Source organism: Ochlerotatus camptorhynchus, unplaced genomic scaffold, assembly GCF_037179485.1.
Source record: "Ochlerotatus camptorhynchus isolate MF236.1 unplaced genomic scaffold, CSIRO-AGI_Acam_v1.1 ptg000257l, whole genome shotgun sequence".
In the NCBI taxonomy this organism is placed as follows: Eukaryota; Metazoa; Arthropoda; class Insecta; order Diptera; family Culicidae; genus Ochlerotatus; species Ochlerotatus camptorhynchus.
Window position 1 is genome coordinate 1,317,325 of NW_027040747.1, and position 21,555 is coordinate 1,338,879.

The 21,555-nt window shown below is 41.8% G+C and overlaps 2 protein-coding genes across 2 annotated transcripts in view; both read left to right on the plus strand.

Moving 5' to 3' along the window:
• Positions 1-21,555, plus strand: part of LOC135705077 (uncharacterized) — an 83,476-nt gene that overhangs the window by 44,693 nt on the left and 17,228 nt on the right. The window lies entirely within an intron of this gene.
• LOC135705084 (uncharacterized) lies at positions 1,772-2,768 on the plus strand. Its single transcript, XM_065226659.1, has 3 exons — positions 1,772-2,180; positions 2,290-2,455; positions 2,519-2,768. Exons 1-3 carry the CDS (start codon positions 1,815-1,817, stop codon positions 2,761-2,763), a joined length of 777 nt encoding a protein of 258 aa, XP_065082731.1. The 5' UTR covers positions 1,772-1,814; the 3' UTR covers positions 2,764-2,768.

Sequence of the window (21,555 nt, forward strand, 5' to 3'; positions counted from 1 at the left end):
AGATTATCGAAAAGTATACCCATAAAGTTTAATCGAATTTTAATAAGGTTGTGCGCGTATTACTATTCGACTTTGAGTGAAACACGCTAAAAAAAAATTAACATGAAAAAGTTGTTGTTCGAACAACTTTTTTTCCTTAAAAGCACCCACTTTGCGATGTATGAAGAAAAGTTAGGTAATTATATTGTCTTTCATGAGAAAAAATATCAAGCAAATCTGAGGGGTACCATTTTTGGGAAAATGACTTTTAATTTTTAAATATATTTTTTTAGAGTGTAGAAACCAATTTTTTAATTTATTTAATTTTTTTTTTATAAAATTTCAGATTATTTGCTAAAAGTTCGCCATACATCACTATTTTGTAGGGCTTGTCATTTTTAAGCTATATCGATTTGAAAAAAAATCGACAAAAAACTTTGACCCTTATCAAATGTTAGGCGAGATAAATTTTGAAAAAAATAAGTACTCAAAGTTGCTTAAAATTGCTAAGTCTCCACACCCACAAAGTTTCATAAGGTTCTGAGAGGGTGCTGCCAACTCCGAAGACGAGTTGGCGTGAAATCCGTCCTATACGAACCTACGGTACAGTAAAGAATCTCCTTCCAACTACATGATCGCAAAATTTGACTAAAAGACGAGCCCCAAAACAGGAAGATGCCCCAATGAGTGGGGAAAAGAGCCCACTCTTTATCCACGAAATGTTATCAACAGGAAGCTGCCATTCCCACGCTTCCCCTACCAAATCGCTTCAATCGGCTACCCTGTTGGACCCACCGTTCAATTTTGTACATGTATTTTGTACATGTATTTAAATTTATATGTTATATATAATGATTCATCACTTATGCGAGTCGATTGAAATCTACCAAAAATAAATGAGGGCTAAGTTGATTATTAACATAGAAGCGTTGATGCATAGGTAAAGAATAGAAGAAAGGAGAGTCAAATGTGCATGCAGAATAAGAAGTCGTCTAGATTGAATGCACATGTTTAAATATCGTTGATCTAGTTAACTATCTTTTAATTGTGCATCTAGCTATGATTATTGTCAATAATACTTACATTTCGGTGCTGCCTATTTTACCTTTAATTTGATACCAAACATCACATACGCCAACTTTAAGCATCTGATCATTCAATTGATCAATTAGGCTCTAGGGCCAAAAACTAGTGCAATAGTGCCATGGCTGGCTCACTTACCCTAGCTGTGCAGTAAAAATTGCCAAAATTCGGTCAAACAATCCGTCTGGATGATTGATTGCAACACTTATTAGCTCTTTCTCAAACACAATGCCCCCCATCATCGCGGTAAATTTCTTGTTCGCATTCGCACGCGCCCTAAAGCACCAAATTAGGCGGAACACATGTTGATTGTTTGCCGCGCTCAAAGAATAGCTGCCAGTTCATTTGCAAACCTACTGCAGCCACTACATATTTAGCCTACCCATCATCGATTACCGTGTTTCGTTCATTCCCATTCCACTCCATTCGCGGGTGAGAGATCCGCGAGGGTGGTACCTACCTCCAAGCGAATTGCAGTTCCATGCCGACCTTGCCATCGCGATTGAACAGCGTGTGCAATTGTATATAGTAACAGCGTTTACAAAATGTTTCCATGGGAATCATGCCTACCCGTACGATGTCATGGTTACGTGGGCGATTGACTCCCGCTCGTCCCGGGTAAACAGTCTATTTGGTAGCTTGTTTAGATCGATTACACTTCTTGCTGAGAATCGAAGTCAAGTCAACGGTTGTTCTCAAGGATGTCGACCACTCCCGGAAAAGGACCCAAGAAGAAGCCGCTGCCGTACTTTATGCAGCGCTCGGAGGACACGGTGCTGCCGTCGTTCCAAAACCGGCGTACCCTGGCCGACCACGTCAAGGACAACATGCTGTGCGCTGGGCGAAAGTCCTACTTTCAGCGAATCGTTTACGTGGGACGACATTCGAAGGTTTCGGCCATGACGATTCGAGATCGGTTCTTGAAGGTGATCAAAGAGATGCAGGAGAAAACGTCGATCGAAATTAAACTTTTTGGGCTGATGATCAACTTTGATGGGTACTCGATGCACATGGTCGAAAGTGCGGAGGAGACCATCGGGGAGTACATGCGGTATCTGGCTGCCAGTGATCTCTTTGAAAGTAGCCGGGTGGTGCTGGTGTATAATAACATTAATCAGGTGAGTGCGAGTGGGTTACTTCATGCCGGGCGGTCGACCGGTCGGTCGGTCGGTTAATCGGCCGGCGTGCGTCAAGAGTTCATTGGAGGTTTGAATTTTTCGATTGTAGAGATTTTTCCGCAAGCTGGTTTGGAGATTCGCCGATTACTTAAACGATTTAACTCCTTCTGTGATCGATCTGAAGGATCCCGATGTGGTTCAAAAGACTATCAACGGAATCATGGTACAAGTGTACACCCTCTCCAAAATGGTGCGTGCTGAAGAGTTGGATGAAAGTAATGTGTGATTGATGAGTTTAAAACATCAGCTTAGTTCATACCAAGCATCTTTATTTTCAGGATCAGCCTTCAAATCACTGTACTTGGATGAAAATTACGAAGAGCATACTCCGGATGCAGTCGTTTTGGAATATCTACTGAACTTGAAATGTCTGTTCACGATTCAGGAGTATGGACAATTTTATGGCGTCGTTCCGGATGTTACAACTTTCAAGGATAAAGTATGGCCTATTCCGCAGGATTTGACCCCCTACGATGTGTTCGATACTGGAAAGTATCAAATTAATCTCACTTTCGGAAATTGAACTTTCATATTGAAAAAAAACTTTCAGCTTATTGCGTGTGCGGTTGACTTTAATTAATTCTTCTATTTTGTGAAGGGTACGATAAATGCAATAAAAATATTCATCATTTTCCACTGAAGATGTTTTACTATTTTATTCATTTTAATTTTTGTTCGGTCTCTGTCCCACACGTAGTGCCCATCACCGACACCATGAAAGCCATTCCACGCCTGTGTCCTATAAATGGAACCCACCAACACATGGGGCAGGGCCAACGGCTTTATAATTACCTAATACAAACCCGACCCGTACCCGTACCCGAGATCTTCAAAGAAGTCCGGAGAACTTCAGGGATGTTCATTATTTTTTGGAACATTCATGGTACCTATTTGAAGAATGCTTGGAGATCTTCAAAGCAGTTTCTTTAATTAGTTGCTGGAAATTTAAAGAATTTCCGGAAAATTATAGATAATTACAAAAATCTCAGGAATATTGTGAGGTTTTGAGGGAAATTCCTTAATGAACTTGTACGAACTTCTTGATAATTTAAGGAACATTGTCATGGAGGAACAAAAATTTCAGGAAAGTCCAAAGAAGTTCAGGGAAGTTTAGCAAACGCAAAAAAACCAAAAACCTGTCCAAGGTCAAGGCGAAAGCATTTGAACGTTAAAATGTCCGTAAGTTATCATCATCATCATCATCATCATCATCGAGCAAATGTGCGAACATATGGTTGCCGTTGGATTCTGAACTGGATCAAATTTATATTAGAGCTGGTGAACCGTAACGAATGGTGTGTTTTAAAGGAAAACACTGACGAGAATACCTTGAATCGGATTCTGGAGATGCGATGTCTTAAGGTGAAAGTTAATACTTTTCCGTTGGTTTGGACTCCACACCCGTTCGAATTACCCAAAAGGGGAGTAAAGGGTGATACGGTCAAAATTTGGTCAATATCAACTTGACGTATTTCTTTCAATTTTGCATTTAAAAAACCTGAACACCCCTCATTTTGAAGGTGTGTGTGTGTAGAATGTTGCTCCTATTTTGATTTTGGAATTCACTCTTCAGTTGTCAAAATGCCATCCAAGCAAGAAGAGCAGCGTATCAAAATTTTGCTCGCGCATCGCGAAAATCCGAGCTACTCGCACGCAAAGTTGGCAAAATCGCTAAAAGTTGCCAAATCAACCGTTACAAATGTAATTAAAGTGTTTGGGGAACGTTTGTCGACAGCCAGGAAGTCTGGATCGGGGGGAAATCGAAAACCGGAAGCCGCTGAGACGACAAAGAGAGTTGCCGGTAGTTTCAAGCGAAACCCTAACCTCTCTCTCCGAGATGCCGCAAATAAGCTGGGTGTATCGTCTACAACCGTGCATCGAGCCAAAAAACAATCCGGACTATCGACTTACAAGAAGGTAGTGACTCCAAATCGCGATGATAAACAAAATACGACGGCCAAAGCGCGATCCCGGAGGCTGTACACGACGATGCTGACGAAGTTTGACTGCGTGGTAATGGACGACGAAACCTACGTCAAAGCCGACTACAAGCAGCTTCCGGGACAGGAGTTTTATACGGCAAAAGGAAGGGGAAAGGTAGCAGATGTTTTCAAGCACATGAAACTGTCAAAGTTCGCAAAGAAATATCTGGTTTGGCAAGCCATCTGTACCTGTGGCTTGAAAAGCAGCATTTTCATAGCTTCCGGGACTGTCAACCAAGAAATTTACGTGAAAGAGTGTTTGAATAAACGTCTGCTGCCTTTCCTGAAGAAACACGGTTGTTCCGTACTGTTTTGGCCGGATTTGGCATCTTGCCATTACGGTAAAAAGGCCATGGAGTGGTACGCCGCTAACAACGTGCAGGTGGTTCCCAAGGACAAGAACCCTCCCAACACGCCAGAGCTCCGCCCAATTGAGAAATACTGGGCTATTGTCAAGCGGAACCTAAAGAAGACCAAAAAAACTGCTAAGGGCGAGCAGCAGTTCAAGGCAAACTGGCTTTCTGCGGCGAAGAAGGTGGACAAGGTGGCTGTACAAAATCTGATGGCAGGGGTCAAGCGTAAGGCCCGGCAATTCGGATTTGGAAAAGCGGAAGCCTAACTGAATATTTTTCCTGAATTTTATACTAATTGAACTTGAAAAAGAAATTTAATTTGATTTTTTAAATAAACGATTTCACCGATTTACACGCGTTTTCCCTTGACCAAATTTTGACCGTATCACCCTTTATTGACATTTTGACCACTATTTAAATTTCAATTTCAATGCCAAAATGGCTGTCGATCTTCAAAAAATGGTGAATCCAAGATGGTGGGTGATTTTCAAAATGTTGGATTTATTTTTTGATTTACGGTTTAGCGACTTTGCAGTCAATTTAATTGTTTATAGGAAAGTTTGAACATACTGAGAGGTAAGCACATATCATCGTGTACTGAATGGGAATTGTGGGTTGGAATCTCACCGGTGCTCTTAGATTTTTTCGCAAATTTTCTCACACACACGTCTCTTACCGATGATTTGTGCTTACCTGTTGGATTTAAGATGGCGGATCTTTGATAAAATCGTCAATCTACCTGAATGCAATATTGTAATATTAATTAATTAATAATGTATTGTATATAATGTAATGTATTAATAAATTAATTCAATAATGTTGATATTGCAATGACAATTTCATTTCCAAGATTGCAGATTATTACGGTCAAAATAGCGGTAGATTTCGAGGGGTACGACACACCCAAATCTCAATTTTAGATGGTCAAAAAATCTCACGTTAGCAAATCAAACTACGAAAAAAAAAATCATCTATTAAGTGTGCGCGCATCTCACAAAAGTAAAGCAAAAATTTTCCTGCATCTTAGATAGAGTCACCCCCCTTGGTAGATTTTCTAAATGGTAGATTCAAGATGATGGATCGTCAATCTTCCTGACTGCAATATTGTTGTATATTCATGACATTTCTGCTATTGCAATGATTATTTTAAATCCCAAGATGGTGGATGGATGATTTTCAAAATGGTGGATTCAAAATGGCGGATGTTTTACAATATGATCGATCTCTTTGAATGCAATATTATAGTAATTGCAATGACAATTGGAATTCCAAGATGGTGAATGATTCTCAAAATGGTTGATTTAAGATTGTGGAACCCAAGCAACACACATGTTCTATAATAGTTTACATAACCTTTGGATGACATGATTTGGTTGTCATGCAGTTTACTCAACATAATTCAATGAATTTGTGTTACTTAAGAAGATTTCCCAAATATTGGATTCAAGATGGTGAGTCTTTGATAAAATGGTCAATTTTGCTGACTGTAATATTATTGTATACTGATGATAATCTCCTATTGTAATAACAGTTTAAATCCCAAAATGGCAAGTTATTTTCAGATAGTTGCCGTATGCGTGATAATGTTTGCACCATTAAGCAACGTCAAAATTAAATAAAAATTCTAAAAAATTTCGTTTTTGAGTTTTTTATTTATTCAAAGGGGGGATGTTTCTCAGAGTCTTAAACTATGTTAATCATCGATCTAGTTTCCACTTGCTGCAATTACGGCCTTCATACGCTTCCAGAATGCACGGCAGGTTCTTATAATGTAGTCTGGATCCATTTCTCTTCAGGTACGGGTCAATGTTTGTCTGAGGCTTGCTGTACTCGGGTGGCGTTTAGAACAGGCCTTGGCCTTCATGACGCCACATATTGAGTAATCCAGCGTATTAAGATCGGGGCTGGATGGCGGCCACATATCCTTCGCCCAGAATGGAAGATGTTCCTGCAACCACTTCTGAGTGCGGTTCGAGGTGTGGCACAGAGGCCCATCTTGTTGAAATACAACATTTGGCTTCGGACCGTACTGTTCTTTGATCCACGGAAGAACATACTTACTTAAAATCCCGATGTAGACCTCCGTGTTGACCTTGTCCTCTTCTGGAATGAACACTGGGTCCATTTTTTGCCATCGGAAGCCACCAATCCAAACACCATAACGCTAGCAGGATGCTTGGTCAGATACACGTTCTTTTGCTCGTCGGCCACGTTTTTTTTACCGGAAGAGAACTTATAAACCGGTCGCTTCTGGAATTTGATACGGGATCGACGGTAAACATGCTCTTGTCGGTGAACAGGATTACCGGATTTTTTCGCTTAAAGAAGTTCAAGATTTTCTTGTATCGTTCGACTCATAGCTCCCGGACGCGGTTGGTAATCATGTGAGTTTTTTTTTTCGTGCCCTCGACTTCGCCCCGCAATCTTCCTTTACGATTTTCCGTGTCACTGATCCCGTGTTCCTTTGCCATTTTCCTTATTGAACGCACTGGATTCACCAGAATCTTCCTTTAGATAGCAGCGATAACCCTCGGAACCCGAGTTGACCTCGAACGACCTGTGACCACCTTCGCGGATAGTTGTCCTTTCTTTTCTCGGTCTAAAACCCTTTTGACGGTCCACCGGGACACTCCCAGGGCGATTGAAATGTCTTTTTGCGACATTTGCAGGTGGGACAAACTACGAATACGCTGCCACTTCGGCATGGTGCAACTGTCAAACTAAGTAAATCATTTTATTTTATACACAGCCTACTACGGTATGAGCTATAGGTTACGTGCATGCAAAGAAAACCAAGGCATTGTATGCACAGGTGAAACGGGAACCATATTCGTAGATTGCATACTGGTAACTGTCATGTCTCAACTTTGACATTCTTATTCTGATTGCTTAAAGAAAGCTATTTGGGAGTGAATAGTTCTTCAATCAAAGTTTAAAACAGGAAAAGCATGACCATTAGCATTGCCGGCCACGCCCATCTTTTCCGTTACTGTGGAAAGGAAGGATATTGTTGATGCAACATCTACTTAACGGGAGGCCAGCGACTCACCGACGCCCCCATAGATGCTACGGAGTTGCATAGTTGTGTAGGAGATAGGTCAGGATTCGCTCAAGCATGGCAACTGTTTTATTTTGGAGGAGCCTGGAAGTAAACCCACGCTCATCTACTCAGTAAGCAAAAGCGGCAGCCTCCAAGCTAGCCGAGTGCCTCAATTTAAATATTAGGACCTTATTTTGTGAAGTTAATATAATACTAATACTAAGAATACTGATTGAAATACAATGTAAATAAATAAAAGTTAAGAGTCTCATCCAAATCAAATGATTCCAAATGCTACGGATTCATAGAAATTAACGAAAATTTGAGACCTTCCGACAGGTGTGTTACAGGGATTGATTTAAGGGTTTTTACGGCTCTCGGTGCGGTAAATTTCGCTGTTGATGGTACCCATTGCACAGCAAAAAAATAATTTTGATATCACATCAAAGTGGATGCACTACAATCATGTCGAAAATTTCATGTAATTTTTATGACCACATAAATAAACAAATGCAGTAAAAGCAGCGTAATGTCAGTTCATGCATTGTATTAATGATAATTTTGTCCTTTTTAGCAAGTAATATTACACCATATTTTCGACATGATTGTAGTGCATCCACTTCGACGTGATATCAAAATTATTTTTTTGCTGTGTGTGATGTACGGTTTACTCAGTTTACCGCATTGGCATATGGCCTGCGAGAGCAAGTATTGTTTGGCAAAATAGTCCACTTTCTTCTTCCTTATGTCTTCCGGAACATCAAACCGTGATTTGCCAACGTAGAACTCCAGCCCCGGTTTCTACTTTGCGTCTGCCTTGATGTAGGTTTCGTCATCCATAACCACACGCATCGGTTTCGTCAACCTCTCTCGATACACCTTCCGAGCCTTCACAGGGTCAGCTGTCTTCGATTTTCTTCCACTTTCAGCCCGCCACTCGGTCGTCTGGGACTCCTTAAACGATTTTACCACCCGAGACACAGTTGTATGGGTGATTCCCAGTTGTATGGGTGATTCCCAGTTGTCTTCCGATCCATCTCATGGTCACAGTCGGATTTTCCATGAGGTCGCAAAATTCTCCAGCGATTTTCTTCTTGTTCGATGACACCTCAATAACCACTGAACCGTTTGTTATGAAATTTTGCACATGTAAACAATTCACTCCAAACTAGTTATACCAAGATTTTCATCAATTTTTACCCACGCATAAAAAAGTAACACACGGATAAAAATGGTGCATTTTTTTCGAGTACAAGCCTTATTCAGAATGCTTTAAACTTCAATGGCATGGTATCAGTTGCGACCCAACATAGATGTTTCTATTTTATAAAATGTGAAAATAATAAATCCTTACGGAATACTTTAAATAAATTATTATTCTAAATCAAAAAACCTTTCAGTACCGAAATACCGGTACTCGGAAAAAAGATCCGGTACTGACCCCTCTAGACGTGCCCAGAGATTTGTCGCCTCAAAAATCCCGCCGAACTCGGGTGGCATTGAACCCCGACCCTCTGAAAAAGCAGTCACACTTACCACTCATCCACCGGCGCCATCAACTCTCTTCTTTGATGCATAACAATTTTGTCAAACTCTTGTCTTCCTAAAATTCAAATCTAGCATAAAGCACTCGAATAACCTCGCACAAGAGAGTAATTCATGAAATCAATTAAGGGTTCCGAACGGTTCAGATCCCCCAGAGGTTTTATTATTTTTTTTTTTTCCTTTGGTTTGTTTTTTCCGTCGATCTTGTTTTCCGTTCTGAGCACCAATGCTACCGACGTGCCAGGAAGGCAGCTCCCACACCTGGACTCTACCTATCGACCCATCAACTCATGAACCGGGGACCAACGGCTTTACTTCCCATCCGAAGGAAGGCGTGATCAGAGATGTTATGCCTCAGAACATCCCGGCGGCGCCGACCAGGATTGAACCCAGGCCTACTGGGGTGAGAGGTAATCACGCTTACCACTACACCACCGGCGCCGTTAGGTCTTATTTCAAGCATGGAGATATTCTTAATAAATCGTGAACTTATCCACATAATTGAAATATTACTGAGCGTTGAAAATTATTGATTACCCCATGATTTGAAAATTGGAACCGGGTCTCGGAAGGGGCATAAATCGTTCGACACGCTATCACCATTTATTTTTTCAACACGGTTAAAATAGCACATTCCATTCAACAAGACCTCGCACATAAACTCAAATTTTATTAGCAGCATTTGTTTTCGTGTTTCAGTGAACCTTGAACTGTTGTGGGCGTAAATTGTATCACAAGACAGCTTCCCCCGCCTTCAAGGTCCCATCTCTCATCACTCCTTTCCGTTGATAAATCTCCTTACAACTAGATTTTACAAAACATCACCGTTCGCGCTAGAAACCCGCGATGAAAGGCTCGCATTGTTGCGGGGGACATGTTGCAAAATTATCTCCACTTACTCGAATAAACGAGTGATCTTATCCGTCCACTCGTATACATTCAGGTCAGTTCGCTGAACCTTCCGCTCGGCGAGTGTCGATCCAAGAAGTTGAAGCTGAACCAACAGCATGGTACACAAATACGCGTGATTGCCTATGCTATATATGCGGCAAAATGCAGATTGACAGCTCCACAAAAAGCGCATAGTCACGAGATTCGATCGGTTGACTGATCGCACCTCTCCAGCTGTAGTGCACTATGTGTGCTCCGGAATGTGTCGTTGGTATCGATTCTAACAAAAGCTGTTGGCTTTTCTGGTGTGTTCTCGTCGATCAAGGCTCCCCCCGTGCGGAACACCGTTCAACTTTGCACGGTTCAATCGTTCGGTTACGTAAACGTGATTTTGACCTTATTGGCAGCATAATTTCCATTGCTACAACTAGCCTCTAGGTCTCGTAAACACAATGTGAGATTTTCCCTTGAGCAGGGTGGAAAGACAAAGCCAGACGACAATAGCTGTGCGGGACCTAAAGGCCGCTGCTCGACACATGTTTGTCGTTACGTCGTGGATGCGGGAGCGCTACGAATTGAGATTTACCTGCCTTGATTGGAGCTGATGCATGGATTATAATTAAACTAATCGTTTGGATACGTTCAGGAAGGTGATGCGGTGTATTCAAACATAATTTTTGAGTTGGCGAAGTGCCGTTGTCATATTTGCTACCAATTTGCTATTGTTTTCATAATGTGTCATTAGTATGTACATATCATTAAGTAAATGGAACTCAAATTGAGACTGAGACTTAGCAACTTGTTCTGTATTCTTTAAAAAAAAAGGTCTCGTTGAAAGCATAAACATCAAGCAATCAATGAGCATAACATCAATTTCCCCTGCCTACGTAGACATATCACTGACAGGCAAACAACAGTACACTAATTTTTTTCCGGTCGTACCTCGATCCATTCCCCAGTTAGAGCCGGTTACCAGCAATAAATCCAACTTCTTTATCGCAACATACCTCCTACGGAATGAGTTACCGGAAAAGCAACCAGCTTTATGATCTTACATATGAATGCGGCATCCTGCTGGGAAGTAAGTGCCTCGACCCCATCATCGTGTCTACGTCTCTCAAATCATTTGACATATTGTGCATCCACGATAAGAACTTGTTTTCCCCTATTACGTATTCGCTTTCCAGCTTTTCATAAATTGGGATCGTTTATAATCGCATCCCACCAAGCAGCAACCGGTTCCCATCCTACTTGCAAGACTTGGACGCTCTCCACAGCCTCTCGAAAGAAAACGAAAGCCTAATGCGAGGCAGCTTACTTCAGTTGGTCTCAACACCAACCGGCTGATTGAACCTTGTTTGCTTTATTTCTGTGCCCAGAAGGGGTTCCATTCAGTTGTCAGTTTTTCGCAGATTTTCCTTTGACATTCGCACCGAACTGGAGTAGGTTGTATCTGTGAGGTAGATTTTTGCACGCCCCGGAGGAGATGTTGCATTTCACTTTGGCCTACCTAACTCTATGACCGACGACGTCAGACCAGAGCTGTTGACTAGGCTTAGCCTGGGGTTCGATGCGAAATTGAGCGCCGCTAGGGGTGAGTAAGGCCATTTAGCATCAAGTGGAGCTTAATTAGTGCACCTCCTCAGGGGCGGGGGACTTGGCAAAGGAAAATCGATTGGTCGATTGATCGCCAGCGTCATCCGGTAAAAGGCCGAAGAATCGGTATGGGTTACGCATTTGGTGTGGTTTATTATTAGGTTTCGTGGTTGAGCTGAATCGTTGCACGCTTGGAAATGCTACGGGATGTTACGAGATGGAAAGGTAATATCATGGGCTGTAAATGCCCAGTAACATTTTTTTAAATAATTTTCAAATGCAAGAGTTAGCTTTAAATATGCTTTATGATGCCAACGATTTATTCAAGCACGGGATTTTTTTATTTAAATCTGTGATCTCTAAATGTTATCAAAGTCTACAATAGTTTCAAGAGTGCACAGATCAAAACATTTTGTAATTTCCAGCTGCAAACTGGAGCAGGGTTTAGAATATAGTTTAACGATCAGTAGATCAATGAATTGTTGTAATGTAATGCAACTGAATTGATTATTAAATACTTTCACGTAAAATTAAAGTTGTATTGTTGCATTATCATATTCAACATTAATACATCAATGTGTCAAATGTAAATTTACATCGATTTTGCTGTGTGAGACAAAGTTGGGCAAATGCTAGATTTGAGGTTTTCAAGGTTAATTAAAACTCAATGTTTCAACATACACTGAAGTCTTTTTACACGGTAGGTAATCGAATGGCATACATTTAAAAAAAAAATCACAATTTATGGTTTATATGTCTATATGGACCACAGCATGATATTATTACAAATGGCAACAAAATCCAATTTTTTAATCACATTTAAGCATGGGAAAAATCAATATATTGTACGTTTTTGACGTAGGACTACGTCTTTCATGAAGATGGGGGTACACTTTATGAAAACCTAAAAATGAAATTATGAAAGATTTTGAACGTTAATAACTTATTTTTTTATCACCAATCGATCAGAAACTTTTCTACGCATCGATAACAATGCTTTTGACTGTTGATTTTCAAATTGAAACTATTGAAAAAGTGGTAAATGTCAAGCATTGTCTAAAAGCTTCGAAATAACTAATAAATCCACCAATACGTACATGCATGTGCTGCTTCCCCAACACAGTCATCAGAGAGTGGTTCCTAGTTGAAACAAGTTGAACTGACATTCGCCTCCGATCTTCGGCCGTGTACGAATAGGGAGGATGCAATTGAGGAACATTGTGTTGCCAATTCAGAACCACACGCCCCCAACGACCACACAAAATGCTCTCCGTTTTTCTTCTCCTTGGATTTGTTTTCCGTGCTATGCACCAATGCTACATACACCCTACCTATCGACCCATCAACTCATGAACCGGAAACCAACGGCTCAGTGGCGGCTTTACTTCCCTTCCAAAGGAAGGCGTGATCAGAGATGTTGCATTTCACTTTGGCCTACCTAACTCTATTACCGACGACGTCAGACGAGAGCTGTTGACTAGGCTTAGTCTGGTGTTCGATGCGAAATTGAGCGCCGCTAGGGGCGAGTAAGGCCATTTAGCATCAAGTGGAGCTTAATTAGTGCACCTCCTCAGGGGCGGGGGACTTGGCAAAGGAAAATCGATTGGTCGATTGATCGCCAGTGCCAGCGGCCTAAGAACTTCCTCTTTTCTGAAATGAACTTGATGGGCCTGAAAAGAGCCGTTTTGTTACGTTGGTGATAAGTTTTAACCACCAAATCCGTACAGCATGCGTCCCTGTCGCTTCAGAGCGTAGACGACATCCATGGCCGTGACGGTGTAGGTGACGGCATCACGGTGACGGCATCACGGATCACATTTTATAGGAACACCTTCAGCACACCTCGGGTTTCCTCGTAGATCATACCGGAGAAACGCTTAACACCACCACGTCGAGCCAGACGACCAGACGAGGGCCTGCCTGGATGTTATCACGCAGAACTTCCGATGAAGCTTGGCGCCTCCTTTTCCAAGACCTTTGCCTTCCTTGCCACGACCAGTCATTGATGCAGGTGTTAACAGATTGCTGAATGAGTTTAAGTGTTTCCAAGCAAGTACCTCTGCGCTTAGTCTAGCCCCGGGACGGGCCTTGACAATCGAGCTTCTTGCTCTTCTTAATGTTTTTAGAGAATGCCCTTCGGAAAGTTGTGCGTGGTGTTTAACGGAGTTGACCAATGATGCCAGGAATGTAAAATATATTTTTTTTTCTATTTGGATTTTATTCGGAGATTCTACCGCAGTTTAGCTGTTTGTACATCATAATTTTTGTCAACACAATAAAAACAACCATAAACAAACAACAATATCCATAACATAAAACACGCAGTACACTCAATTTTTCAACTTTCCTTTCGCAAATATAAATAGTTAACAACGCCATTGTCGTCAACATTGATTCCGGCATCACTGCCAGCCAGATTGATGCGATCCCTCTGTCCTATTTATTCCACGATTACTACTGTCAAATCGACCAATCAGAAACAGGCTCAGATTTGACAAAAAATCGAAATTGCTACCCGATTGTCAAGTCCCGCCCCAGGTCTAGCCTATCGGTCTCAAGTACATCTATAAGCGTACCCCATTCTAGTCGAAATTCTAGTACTACACTATGTTTGTTTTGATTCGCTATGACAATTTGACATATAAAATGAGGGGATCGTAGATTTTTCGAGGGAGGCGACACATCTAAATATCATGTTTAGATGCTCAACAAATCTCACACTAGCGAATCAATCTTCGAAAAACCTTTTTTCATTTGTCGCATCTACTTGCATCGCGCATCATCTTTTTGTAGGAAATCTTCAGAATCGTCATCAATCTTCTTTCTATCTACTGTGCGCGCAGCTAGCCACAGCAAAGCACAATCTTTTCAGCATCGTAGATAGAGTCGTCCCCCTCGGGATTTTCCTATGTTTCCAAGGGGGGGGGGATTAACTTGGGACCGAAGATAGTACCAGAGCTGAGCTAGATAGTTGGGCACGTTTCTTCGGGACCTTCTGGTCTTAGAGTTACCTGTATGATTGAACTGTGGCCGACTATAATACGACCGACCCGTCATCGTCATCAGCCACGCCATCGTCCTATCCACGGATTAAACCGGGGCCAATAAAAAATAGTCTTTTTTCGGAGTAATTTATAGCCATTGGTTACTCCCCTAATAAATTCGGATACCCTAGTACCAACAATCAATACAAAACTAACGATTTTAAATTGGCTCACTACTTGACTAGCCTGAATCGATTAGCTTGGGACCGAAGAACCGTCTATTCTGATGGTGGGGAGATTTGGAGTGTGAATAAAAGCCATGTTTATCGTTTTGGTCATGTTCGTTTCGGATCCAGTGAGTCGAATTATGAGGAAAGTATGAACCAAAGACAGTTGCTGATGGTAAAAAATTGACTGACAGAGAAATTGTGAGTTAAATAAATCACCGTTATTAATTGAATGTCAAAAAAATCAAACGAAAGTCAATTTCGAACCCGAAAGATTTACTTGACTGGACCTGGAATCGAACCTGCCGTTACTGGCTTGGTTATTTCCTGGGCAGGGTTGTCAACTGATTTTTAAAAATAACTGACAAAATGCACCCGAAAAATTGGAACTGTATTAAAATAAATATGTTCTTGCAAACATGCAAATTTCTTAACTTTCTATGATTTTGTTTACCTAGGTTTTTCTTTTATTTATTAAGACTCCACTGTTAAAAAAAAATTGGGGTTGTGTACAAGCCACGACCGCATGGTTGACGTAGACTACGTGAAGCTGTTTAGTGAAATTCTCGTGCATTTTTATTGATATTGATTTAAACTACAGTAGAAGCAATCTTTTCTTTCGGTTCTGTAAACATATTTTGGATTACATACTTAGTAAAATATGGCTGTCGCGTCCGGGCACGCTTTCAATTATCCAAGAAACAAATTATGAAAGAGCTAAAAGATGCTCTTGAGAAGAACAACTCTTATCGTGAACAGATGGTCAATCTGACAGCGGGATCGGATCAAGGTCTTCCCGCATAAACAATAACCATAAGATGCGCCTAACCACCAATTCGGGATATCATCCCAATTTTATATGGTATGGTTGCACCATCTAAGATATCGTCAGTATATGGTACACGTTTATTAGGGTTAGCAATGGATTTCCCCAGGCTTGCTCCAGCACAATGCGTGACGACACGTTACTACTATCAACAATGAACAACTGGACATTAGGCACACTCAACATCCCGGAATGTGTCCCTTCAGAGGGAGGAACGGAAGTTGACAAGCGAGCATACGAATATTGGAAGGACATCTTGGTTTCATCTCTGAACCTAATCAACGCTGTTGATGAACAAACAATGTTCGGAGTATTCAAGATTAAGGCTGGACCAAAGCTTCGTAAAATATTCAACACAACCACCACTACACCAGGAATGCCTGATGAGAAATTATTGATGTTGATAAAATTATTGAAATTTATGGCATTGTTGAAGATGATGGTGATGCCAAAGTTTATGGAAAAGTGAAGTTGATGGTTGGATTGCAGTTGAATTTTGAAGGAAATATTGAAGTTGTTGGCAATAGTGCTATAAAGTTGAAGTTGATGGTCAAGTGAACTTTTTGGCAATATTCGAAACATGTGCTTGAAAACTATTAAGCTAATGAATGTTCGTTGATGTATTTTGTTGATAATTGCGGTAATGTGTTTGTGTTGTTGAATTGTATCTGTACTCGTAAGAGTAGAGAAGGGAAAGAATGTGGTAGATAGAGTTGGTACTGAATAATAATCACAGTGAATAACGATAGCTATACCTTGAGCAAACTTGATTCAGCGTGTAGTCTTAAAATACAAACGACTTGAGTATACTGAAGACAGCGTGTAGCGATTATTTGATGATCAAAGAAACGCACACATACATATACATGCGATGAGGAAACTACCCGAAGCATGAGCTTCGCCTTTGTGCATGACTGCATGGTGTCTAATTTTTTTTAACTAATTTTGTAGCACACGGTTGTGCATTGTGCTATAGTCTTTGTTGAGAAAAATGGCCGAGGCTTGAAACCTCGGTCAGGTCACGACAAGTACCAGCATAGAGGTAACTCTAACAGTAGAAGGTCCCGAAGATACGTGCTCAACTTTTTGGCTCAGCTCTGGTACTCTCTTCGGTCCCAAGCTAATCGATTCACCCCTCGAAACAAAGGAAAATCCACTAACCCCTCATCTGTCAAACTTTCATATCGAATCAAAACAAACATTGTGTAGTACTAGAATTTCGACTAGAATGGGGTACGTTAATCGTTTGCTTGGGACCAATAGGCTAGTCAAGTAGTGAGCTAATTTAAAATCGTTAGATTCGTATTGATTGTTGTTACCAGAGCTGAGCCAAAAAGTTGAGCACGTTTCTTCGGGACCTTCTGGTCTTAGAGTTACATCTATGGTAGAACTGTGGCTGACTATAATACGATCGACCCGTCATCGTTATCAGCCACGCCATCCTCCTATCCACGGATTAAACCGGGGCCAATAGAAAACCATACACTAACGATATCATAGACGGTACGACCATACGACATAAAGTTGTGATGATATCCCGAATTGGTGGTTAGGCGCTTCTTATGGTTAATGTTTATGCTGGTCCTTAATACCTTCTGAACTGCTGGGAATTTTGAAGTACAGCTATATCATCAATATCATCTTATGAAGCTCAAACATTATCAGATTTAGTCTCTTTTCATTTGATATCAACCAACCATGTTTGGGGTAGACTAAAAAAGACGTTTCCAAAAACGGGAAGGCACTGTATTCATTAGTAAATATTAGTGGTGCATTGAATATTCGGTCACCATAGTATTCGACCGTATACTTGGGCCGAATATCAAGCTGTGCACTCTAGAAATTGTGCATCTCGTGTAAATCTCGAGTTGGAAAAACTCTTAGTTTCCCAACACAGCTTGATCTCTTTGGCCTAGGTATAAGAGAGCTTTAAGAAGACTGAACATGAATATTTTGAGCGTAAATTATTCATAAAGATTGTACTCGAAAAAAATACAATAACTTCTTTTGTGTATAACTTTTTAATGTACGGGTAAAAATTTATGATTTTTTGTGTAAAACTAGTTTAGAGTGTAATATTTACATGTGCAAAATCCTTAGGGGGGACGTGCTGTCATATCAGCCTACTGATCATCTTGTATGAAACTGGTTCCAAACGTAAACAAACGCTGTAGGTTTCTTATGGCTTGTTTACGTTTGGAACCAGTTATGCTAGGTAGGTGACGATTGTTCGTATTTGACAGCCACCTCCCCCCCCCCTTGGCAAAATCTCGTCACAACTGTCATGTGGTTATAAAGATGGCTTCCAAGCCAGAAGTGCTTCGACAAAAAAATTGGCGAGCGGTCGTGGAAAATCCAGGCCTGTCCCACAGTTAGATCGCGAAATAGCTTGGAATCAGCAATTCGACCGTGTCCTGTGTGGTAAAATCGTTCAAAGAGACTCAGACGACTCAGTGGCGAGCTGGCAGCGCAAGAAAAGCGAAGACGACCAACCCCGTGAACGCAAGGATGGCGAGGGATTACATCAAGCGCAATCCGATCCTTTCGATTTGGGACGTGGCCAAGAAGGTCAATTCTTCCGTCTGGTTCGTCCAGCAGACAATGAAGCGGGCCGCACTTTATGTCATCAAGGTAAAGATGATGTACCACGAGTGGTTGGTGCAGCCGAAATGCATCGTAATGGACAACAAGACGTACATTAAAGCGGACGCCAAGCAGATCCCCGGCCTGGAGTTTTTCGTCGGCAATGTTCCATAGAAGTTCCGGAAGAAAGAGTGGATGAAAGTGTTAAAATGGTGTCAGGTTCTTATTTCCTGCATAATTTCCTGATCTGCTCGTTCATCTTTGGCCAGAAAAACCGCTCTTTGATGGTGGCTAGGGTTTTCTCAAAACCGAAGTGGGCTTTGTCATGTTCCCGTTGCATGATCGAGGTTCTTTCGGCTTGCGTTGGAAACTGCTTCCACGCGAAACGAGGGTCGTTCTGTCGGCTGAAACACTTCACATACTTCCAGATTTACCCTTCCTCAGACGATCTGCTACTATCCCGAGTAGTCGAAAATGGTCCTCCAAAGTCTCCGTGGCGATCACAATGTCGTCTAGGTAAACAAAGACGAAAGGTTGAAGGTCAAACCCAATGACTTTGTTCATCAACCGACACATCGTGAAAGGTGCGTTTGTCAATCCAAACGGACAAACCTTGAAACGGAACAGCCCGTTTGACGTTCGGAACGCAGTGTAGTTTCTGCTCTCTTCCTTTAAAGGGATCTGGAAATAACCATCCTTTAAGTCAATTATTGTGTAATATTCCGCATGGCCTAGTCTTTGGAATATATCCTGCATGTTTTGCATCGGATATGCATCCTTAAAGGTCATCACATTGATCCGACGGGAATCAAGGCATACTCGAATCTTCCCATTGGACTTCCTCACAGGGACCAACGGGTTAGTCCACTCGCTGTAGCATTCTTCGATTGCGCCCAGCTCCTTGAAACGCTCGATCTCCGCATCAATCTCTTTCTGGATGAAGGGAGAACATTTGTAGATTGGTTGATTCCTCGGTTTAGCATCCTCCTTGAGGACGATCTCATGTTGGTTGAGGTCGGTTCAGCCTAGCTTCCCAGGAGCGGTGAACTCGAACAGCTTGATCGTCTCGATTAGTCTACTTCTCTCGCTCTCCGACAGCTTGTGCTCCGTCTCGATGTTTCCCAGCACTGGTTCTGTCGGCACGTCAAATGTTGGTATGTCAAGTGTCTCATCTGGCTCTTTCTCTTCCACTTTCGGTAGTTCCCCTGTTGGTTCTATATTGAAACAGATGTATGGTTCCTCTACGGCTCGTAGGGTTTCAATTCTCTTCGGTCCATTTCCGACATCAATAATCGGTTGGATTCCAAAGCTTCCCAAAAAATCCGCACCTAAGATGAGAGATCTAGAAATCTGTGGGACGATTATTGTCGGAACTACCCTAGTTATCCCTTTAAAAGTGAAAGGAATGTTGAGATACCCCGAACACTGGTACTCCGTTCCATCTGCTGTGCTAACTCGGACTGCGGCTGCAAGAACCTTAAGCCCGTACAGTTCTGCCAGATCCGAGGAGTTAATGGCGCTAATGCCTGCACCCGAATCCAAAAGTGCTTCTATCTCCGTCTTGAAAACCGTTACTCGAATTTGAGGACATTTTGTCACGCTTACTAGGATGTGGTGAATTTTCGTTAGAGGGTCAAAATCTGTTTTTGTAGTATTAGTTTTGGGAATCTCGTTCGATGCAGGAGCGGTTTGATTCCCTTTCACACACCCCTTGCTTAGTTTCCCTGGTTCGTGGTTGTTCTATTCATTGTCGAACACCGTTCGCAGCAACGAATAGTTCGTCCGAAATTTCCGCACCCGTAGCAAAAAATTACCTTGGGTCTGGTACATTCTCTCCAACCGTGACCTTACTGTTGGCAGTTCCAGCAGGCTCGTTGGGCTGATGACTCACCATTTCCGGATGTCGGTTGATTCTGTCGCTGGGTTTGTGATTGGATCTGCGCTGTTGAAGTCCTGTTATCCCTGGTCGGTCGCGGTCTCATAGCTGCTGACTCGTCGCTGTTGTAATCTGATCCATCGAGTTCCACGTTATTAACGGTTCGCCTTTGGTCTCCGGGTTGATGAAGGGATGGGTCCGCTGCGTCGATCCGGTGGTTCAACTTGACCAGTTGCTGCAGGTCTTTCACGTCGACGATGGATATCTTCGAGCGATAGTGCTGTCTCATGTTGTCCCAGACCAACTCGAACTTCCGCCTTCTTGACAGTGGCTTAGACAACATCCGGTTCAGCTTCTCAATTTCGGTGACGAATGCGATAAAAGTTTCTTCCTCTCCTGGATCTTCTGGCGGATTTCCGAATCGGTATTTGATGAGTCTCTCGAACGTAGACCAATCCTCAAACTCGTCCACAAAGGTAAAGAACCAATCGGATGCCGGCCCGTCTAAGAGTAAGTGAATGTCCCTCAACAATTGTCTCTTTGAGACGTCCTCTCGTTCAGCAATCTTTTCCAGTTTGTACAAGAAATTCTCTACACTTACTGATCTGGAATCTGTAAGAAGTGCGCAAGTTTTGCACAGAATTTGATGGGTAGCGTTAAGTCCAAGGTGCTGGCATTTAGCCTACAAGAGGAGGTCGAATAAACCAGTTTTGCAAAAACATAGCTAATATATGTTTATTTATTCCCTGAGAGTTTTAAAACATCCGACTGAAAATGAATTTTTAGGGATAATTTTTGACAGTTGCATTTTTTCGAGTACAGTCTTTAAATTATCGCATCATATTGACATTAAAATTAAAACACTTCTGTTCTTATACAGATCATAGAATTTCATAGGTATGATTGGCGAATGGAACCTTTAGGTGAGAAACTGAAAGTGCTCCCATTGGGGTTCTACTGGAACGAGTTCCGTGGTATCCGTGTCAGAACCATCCACCGGACTTTGGCATGATGTCAAAATGATTCTGTATGAAGAATCGTGTAACTTTGATAGATCTAACGGCCCACTGGGTTCTGACGTATCCGGATGTGTTCCAGCCCTTCTATTCGGCCTTTCCAAAAGCCAAAAGCATATCAGGATGAATAATCATGAAGTTTGTTAGGTCGAAGAGCACATTTAGTCCACTCATTGCACCTTGTAACGTATAAAAATCATGAACTATGATAGGTCTAACAGCACGTTTAGGTGAAAACCGTCAAGTTAATATTTAGTAGCTCATTATCCAGCGCATACGCCAAAAATGGACGCTATACTGACTACGAAAAACATATCCGCCTAAGACTAACTAGTATACTAATATGAGGGGACCTCCTCTCATTTAGAACTGAAATGCAAATTCCTTCATCAGTGG